Source organism: Dipodomys merriami, unplaced genomic scaffold, assembly GCF_024711535.1.
Source record: "Dipodomys merriami isolate MVZ:Mamm:240054 unplaced genomic scaffold, mDipMer1.0.p SCAF_92, whole genome shotgun sequence".
Classification (NCBI taxonomy): domain Eukaryota; kingdom Metazoa; phylum Chordata; class Mammalia; order Rodentia; family Heteromyidae; genus Dipodomys; species Dipodomys merriami.
This window is the reverse complement of record NW_027206535.1, coordinates 2,563,547-2,570,848: the sequence shown is the minus strand read 5'-3', so window position 1 is coordinate 2,570,848 and position 7,302 is coordinate 2,563,547. Positions and strand designations below refer to the sequence as shown.

Sequence of the window (7,302 nt, the reverse complement as noted above, 5' to 3'; positions counted from 1 at the left end):
GGGACAGGTTGAGCTCTGCCAGGGCTGGGGGTGGGGTCAGCATGGGTAGTGGAGGACAATATTGTGCTAAGGCAGGAAGGGCTTCTTCCTCCAGCCGGAGTGGGAGTAATTGATCCTTTCTTCATGACTGGTATGTGTTGCTTTTAGGTGCTGACACAAAGCCTTCTTTGAATTTGCCTGAATTTGAAATGGTTTGTGGAACAGAACCAAAGAAGGGTCAAGATGTTTGTCTGTCTTTTGGATTTGTGTCAAGCAAAAGAGTCAGCTGCAACTCCTGATCCATACAGATAAGAGACAGGAGAACAAGTCAAAGGAAGTACAGGATCTCAGTCAGGATTTTCAGGGTTTATTTTTATGTATTATTGTACATGCTCACAGATTCATCCATAACACTGGGGGTAAAGTCAGAGTTGCTATAGCAACCATAGTGCCTCAAGGCAGAGGCTCTGATACCTAAGGGTCAAATGGAACTGGTACCTTGGAGGCAGGTGCTGGTCTGCATTTTCTCTTTGCTAGTCTCATCAAAGCCATGTAGAAGAAGGGTCAGGGTCAGGCAGGTTCACAGATGAGTTAGGTCACCCAGGGAACCTCAGGAAAATGGGCTTGGTGGGCCTCTCTTTCCTTTGTGTGGGATAGTGTGAGGTCCTCTGAAACTCCGGGGATGGTCACTTCTGTGTGAGTGGTCACTGAATGTCCCGCTTCTGCTCCTGGTTCCCCGTGGGGAGCAAACTTTCTCCCTTCAGTAGTTGGACTGGCTGGGCCTCTTGAACCTGGCCAGGGATGGGGGCAGGCACTGATTGCTCCAGCTGCTTCTCCTGCTGCTCCTGTTGCTCCAGCAGTGGCTCCTTCATCTCTCCCTGTTTCTCATCTCTCTTTTCTAACTCATGATCCAGTTGTGGGTCTAAGAGCGGTCGCGTCTCTTCCCGGGGCTCCTTGTGTGCTTTCTTTCCCTTAAGTTGCTGATCTTGGCTTTCTGTTTCCTGATGGTCTTCATGCTGTGGAGGATGTGGCTGGTGATGTCCCAGGTTCAGTTCCTGCTCCTGTGACTTGTGCTGCTGCTTCTTGTCCACGTTCATTTCCTCTTGTGGTGATTCCTGCTGCTGCTTCTTGCCCAGATGCAGCTCTGGCTCTGGTGGTGGCTGCTGGCTCAGGCAGAGCTCTGGCTGCTTCAGGTTCTGCTCTTCTTCCTGTGGCTCTCGCTCCTGCTTCTTGCCCAGATGCAGTTCTGGCTCCTGCAGCTTCTGTGGCTGCTGTTGTCTGAGGTGTGGCTGCCCTAGCTTCGGTTTCTGTTCCTGCGGCTCCTGTGGATGCTTCTTACCCAGGTGCAGGTCCTTCTCCTGTGGCTCCTGCTCCTGTCCCAGATGGAGTTTTTGCTCTGGAGGCTTCTGTTGCAGCTGCTGCTTGGAGGTCAGGTCCTGCTGCTGTTCCTGGTTTCGTTCCTGTTCCTGTGGCTCCTGCTGTTCCTTCCTGCCCAGGTAAAGTTCCTGCTCCTGCGGGTTCTGATGCTGCTGCTGTACCTGGTGCAGCTCCAACTTCTGTGGATCCTGCTGTTGCACCTGCCCCAGCTTTGGTCCCTGTTTCTGTGGTTCTTGTTCCTGCTTCTTGCCCAGGTGCAATTCCTGTGGCTCCTGGTGCTCCTGCTGACCCAGGTGCAGCTTCTGCTCCTGAGGTTCCTGCTGCTGCTGCTGCTGTTTTGGACACAATTGCAGCATCTGCTCCTGAGGCTGCTGTTGCTGCCGCCCCTGGTGCAACTTCTGATCCTGCAGTTCCTGCTGTTGCTCTCTCAGATGCCCCTCCTGAGGCTCCAGGGTCTGCTGCTCTTCCACACACTTTTGTTCCAGCTGTCCCTTTTCAGGGGTTGTGTGTTTCTCCTGGAGTTCTGAGAGGCCCTGCACTGGCAGCTCAGAGGGCATCTTCTGGCATGGGGCAGATAGTGGAGCTGGCTGTTTTACTTGCTCCTGCTGGATATGGGCTGGAGGAGAAACAGTCTTGAGGGATTTCTGACTGGTGACAGAAGATACAGTCACTGGTAGTGTATGTTCCTGGGACATCTTAGAGGCAGTTGTAGGTCAACCTGAAAGCATAAGGGTAAGAGTGGCAGGTTAAAGGCAGAAAAGGAGATAAACCCATGGAAATCTACAGACTCCTTTCTCTTGGGCAGGGCACTTTCTCAGCCCCTTTAGGCTGTCATCCCCAGAAGCAGCAGGGAAGGAAGAGTGGGACTGAGGAGGGGCAGGGAGGAGCTTTTCTGGGAATTTCCTTATTCCCAGGCAAGAGCCAAGAAACAGACCTCTCCATTCTGCAAGGTGCACTGGGTATCATTTAAGCTTCGGTTTTTGTCTAGTCCTTGTCTACATCCTTATCTTGTACCTCTACTGACTAGGAAGGAGAGATGAGTTTTGGAAATATGTCACCACAAGAGAGGGGTTTTAGGAAAAGTAAAACCTAGAGGAGCCTTGGGTCCTTAAAAGCCAGTATGCTGGGCTGGAGGGGAACTGAGAGGTGAAGTCATAGCGCCAGCCTCCTACTTAGTCGTCTAACATATTCTGTGTCTCCTTACCGAAATGCTGTGCATTTCTGGGCAAGTCACTTAGCTCTACTGGACCTCAGATTCTTGTCTCTGGAAAATTAACAGGTCGGCTCCTTCAGGCCTCTAGAGCCCTTTCCTTTCTCCTGACCTTCTTAATTTTAGCTGAATTCCTGGGGGTAAGAGAAAAAGGGGAGCTGGATGGTTGTTGAACGTTGATGCTTGTTGTTTCCAGTCTTGCACTTCTAAGTTGGAATTTCCTATCCTGGTCTGCTTGAGTTTCTCCAAATAGATAGTGCCACAATACCCAGTGACCTGAGCTCCCCCAGAAGGAAAGATAATGTAGCCAAATCCAGCCCCAGAACAATGCCCATGTCTACCAAGGGTGACTAGCCCGCACTACCTGCCAACCCTGATCCCAGCAGCCAGCAGCTGACACTTACCAGACTCACAGTAGGGATGAAGACAGAGGTTTATGATAGAGTGCAAGGCTGAGCCAGGACACCCTTTATACCATTCCTGCCTACCCTCCTTACCAGGCTGGAGGTGAAGGACTGGTTTTACTGCTCCAGTTCATCCACTTCCCCCGGCTCTTTTCTGACTCACCATAAGTACCTGAAGCAGCAAACCCTTCAAGGCTCCTTTTCTTTTTTTACCCTGCAGCTCCTGCCTGGCCAGAGGGTTCTGAAGGTTCAGTGGCTCCTGTGATGCCCATCTGACCTGGTCACAGAGGAGGTTGGGGAGGTGAGGAAGGCATCCTCCTGTTTCGTGACCTCAGCTCGACTTACCCTGTGAATTGCAATGGATTTATCCTCATGGCCAGGCTGAGGGGATTCAATTCTAAGTGTGTGAAATAAAAAGGTTTATGGCTTTCTGGGAAAGCCAGCACAAGGTCTATGACATGATCCTGGAAGATGCACTTCTCGAGTGGTGGAGTTTGAGAGCCCTTGATTCAGAACGTAGCTATAATTCTTTTCTGGGGGGAATAAAAGGCTTCCACTCTTTCCCCTGCTGTGTGGTGATAAAAACTCCAAAGCCTGTTCATTCTGAACAACAACAAAGGGTAAGATGAAGTGCATTCCTTTTGTGATGATAAAACAAGTACTCTTGATGATTAGTTTTGGAAATGTGTAACAATATGAAGATCAGGCCAAATTGTCCCTTGCTTTCCCTAAACCTTATCTACAAAAATCAGAATAAAAAATCATTCAGACTGGGGACTTGAATCTGTTCCTCCCCAGGACCCATGGTGACCTGCCATACATTAGTAATAAAGTCCAAATCCACTGCTGTGCTGTTATCTTAAAGGCTTTGAGTGACCTGGATCCTGTCATTCTCTGGAGCCTTGGCCCATGCCCATGCTTTCCTCCCTCCCCCCCCCCTCTCTCTGAGAGCTATACTCCTACCTCAGAGAGAGCCCTCAGTTCCTAGAACATTTCAGCGCTTCTTTCCTTTGAGCTGCTGGGTACCTGTTCTCCTTGTGCCAATATGGCCTTCCATGTGGCCTTGGCTCCAAGGCCCCTTTGAGTTTCAGTGTGTTGGGATCTATCTGAGAGTTTCTTCTGGCCACTGTAGCTAAAGTGTTATTTTGTGGTTCATCTCATTTCACTAATAAAGATCTACAGCTCTTCTATTTGCACTTGCTCATTTATTGCTCACCAGGACTTACACTGAAAAATAAGCTACCTAAAAGCAGATGTGTATTTGGTATACCTGCCACATTTCCCACAATGTCCCCAGAATCTTTTCAAAACCATCACATGCTCCCACAGTCCTATCAATGCTAGTTGAAGGAATGAATGAACAGTGAATCTCACCACCTGGAGATAAGCACACTGGAATAATTCCAGTGTTCACACATGTTGATGTGTGTATACGTGGTATGTGTGGATACCCCAAAGTGAACTGTGACTTGTCTCTCTTTTCACACTTGGTTAATGGCTTATATATGGAGCTCATTTCCTTAACTTCTCTGCTTTATAACCTAATTAAAAAAGAAGATACCAGAATGTGAATACAATATTCAACCTTGGGGCTAATTTTGAGACATATCCTAGTTTTCTGTAGTTATCTTAAGAGGTAAACCAAGATGTCTATTTACAGTGTGAATTTGCTGTGTCCCTGGAGCTCAGTCTAGAGAGAACAATGGAGGACTTATAAGGGTCCTCTGGAATGTTTCCTTTCTTCATGCTTTCTCTCGGCCTTGAGGTCTCCTGGGATCTCATACTGCCTCCCCAGCAGAGCCTGGACTGTGCCGATTCCTGAGGCAGAAAAAGCATCCCCCATCCAGCAATGAAAATGAATTGAGCATCCTTTCATGGGCACCAATGCCCTTCTTCTCTATTGTTGACCTCATCTGGGAGGCACCTGCCTCTCCTGAGCCCAGGACAGCCAGTGCCTCAGCAGCAGACCCTGTTCAAGGAGGTCACACCAGTCTTATGAGTTTCCAGAGCATCAGTATCTGATAGATCTGCCTCCACCCTCTGATTCACAGCATAATGAGAGCTTTGAGAATATGGTGTACGTGTGTGTGTGTGTGTGTGTGTGTGTGTGTGTGTGTGTGTGTTTGATCACTGTACAAAACTAGTGCTAGGGGACATGGGAAGGAGGGTAAATAGAGCTCTCTGTGTGTGTGCATACACACTCATGCATGCATGCATGTTCAGGAGGTGCTGGAGAAGCTCTGACCTTTTAGGGCTCAAAGGCCCCCTGTGGTAGCCTGAGGTTGCCCCAGTTAGGAGTCAGGAAGGCATGTATGTGGGGCAGACTCTCAGGGCCTGTGATCCACACGATAAATCCAAGTAACTGTCAGGCCCCCGCACAGTGTAACGAGGATGAGCTCATACTCCATGACACATGAAGAAGCCTTGACCCCGCTTTGCCCTGGCCCCAGGAAGCCCTGTCTGTTTCTTCCAGAGGCTGAAGCTGTATTATTTCCCTGTTTCTGTCACTGTTTCTCAGAGGTAACACATTTGAAGTGATCATTAGTCACGAGAGGGGAAGGGATTGGGCATTGCGATTCATTGCCCTAGGAGGCAATGATATTGAAGACAACGTTTAGCAAGTTGCCAGTGGGGTGATGGCAGATGATCCTGGGAAAGTGGCTTGCACCAGATCTCTTTTCCATCTTGGGTAGCCATGCCTCATCTGTTTCCTGGTATGTAAATGCTGGCACATTGTAGGTCAGTGACTTCTTTACCAATCTCCTCCTCTCTCTAAGGCATTATCTCTGATCTCATCCTTCAGTTTGCAACCTATACTCGGCCTCTCTGCCCACCTTGAGTCCTCCTCATCTTCTTCCATGACTTCCTGAACCAGACCTTTGCCCCTCACTCATGTGCCCTCCTGCTGTTCAGGCAGCAGGAAGATGGGACCAAGGATGGGTCAAGAAAGTTGATCCTTCCTCTTTGGAGTTCTCAGTTGAGCTCTCTGATCTGACCTGCTTTTCTTTCCTGCATCTTCCTCTGACTGCCCACCTTATCCTACTAGATTGCTGGCTCTCAGTTTCAGTCACTGATGCCAACCTTTTCTCTTGGTTTGGGGAGCTGAATAAAGATAGCTAACATTTTGCTGTTGATAGCAGCAAGTAAAACAGAAACATGAATGGCTCTCGACAGGAGAAGAAGGAAGATGCTTGATTGCTCCATCCTACACCTAAAAGGAATGCCCTTTCCCTTGAGTTCATTGTCAGAGAAGTCACATTCTCCATAGTTGATTCTCTATACCAGAAGACAACAGAATATCTGAGATGGGGGGAGAGGTCCTTGAAGAATACAAGGGAAATCTCATATAGGAGCATCTCTATTGTCTAGTTATTATTAATAATACTTGATAATGATTTAAATTCAGGATAGGAACATTCCTAAAACAGGAAGCAGATTAGTAGCCAGAACAGGGGAAAGGGATTATGAAGAGTAAACCCCTAATGTATATGGAGTTTCCTTTGGGGAAAGGTATTTGTTTTCATCAGTTTCTTTTGATAAAAGTTTTATTGAGATTAATACCCTTGGAGGTTTTACCATATGTGAGTGTACTGAATGACAGTGAGCTATTCACCTTTAAATGGTTAATTGGCTGGGTGACAATGGCTCATGCCTTCAACCCTAGCTACTCAGAGGGCTGAAATCTGAGGATCATGGTTCAAAGCCAGATTGGGCAGAAAAGTCTGTAAGACTCTTACCTTCAATTAACCACCAAAAATCTGGAAGTAGAGGTGTTTCTCAAGAGGTAGAGAACTAGCCTTGAGCAGAACTGCTCAGGGACAACTCCCAGGCCCTGAGTTCAAGCCCCAGGACCATCTCTCTCTCTCTCTCTCTCTCTCTCTGTCTCTCTCTCTCTCTCTGTCTCTCTCTCTGTCTCTCTCTGTCTCTCTCTATCTCTCTCTGTCTCTCTCTCTCTCACACACACAAGTTAATTTTAAGTGAATTCCACTTAAATTAATAAAATGAGTAACAACTTTCCTTAAAAAAGCAAGTCACAAAATAAAGCGGTCAATGATGGTTACATCCATTCGACGCAGCTTTTATTGAACATCAACTAGGGAGACTCTGGAGACAGAGAAATGAATACAATGAATGAAATGAATACACACTTCCCACCTTTAAGATGTTTAAAGGATAGCAATTTAATACAACAGCCCAGTCCCCTCCATTAGTCTTTCCTTCTTCTGAGTCTGTCATAGAGACCAGCAGGGGCTTCCAGTGTGTGTGTGTGGGGGTCTCTTCTCTAACTGGCTGACTTCCCAGCATGTGAGCATCTACTGGCTGTGTGACCTG

At 47.8% G+C, this 7,302-nt stretch overlaps 1 protein-coding gene across 1 annotated transcript; it reads right to left on the bottom strand.

Moving 5' to 3' along the window:
- Nucleotides 1-683: 683 nt before the first annotated feature.
- On the bottom strand, nt 684-2,051 carry Ivl (involucrin). Its single transcript, XM_070013820.1, has one exon. It carries the CDS (start codon nt 2,049-2,051, stop codon nt 684-686), a length of 1,368 nt encoding a protein of 455 aa, XP_069869921.1.
- Nucleotides 2,052-7,302: the final 5,251 nt, after the last annotated feature.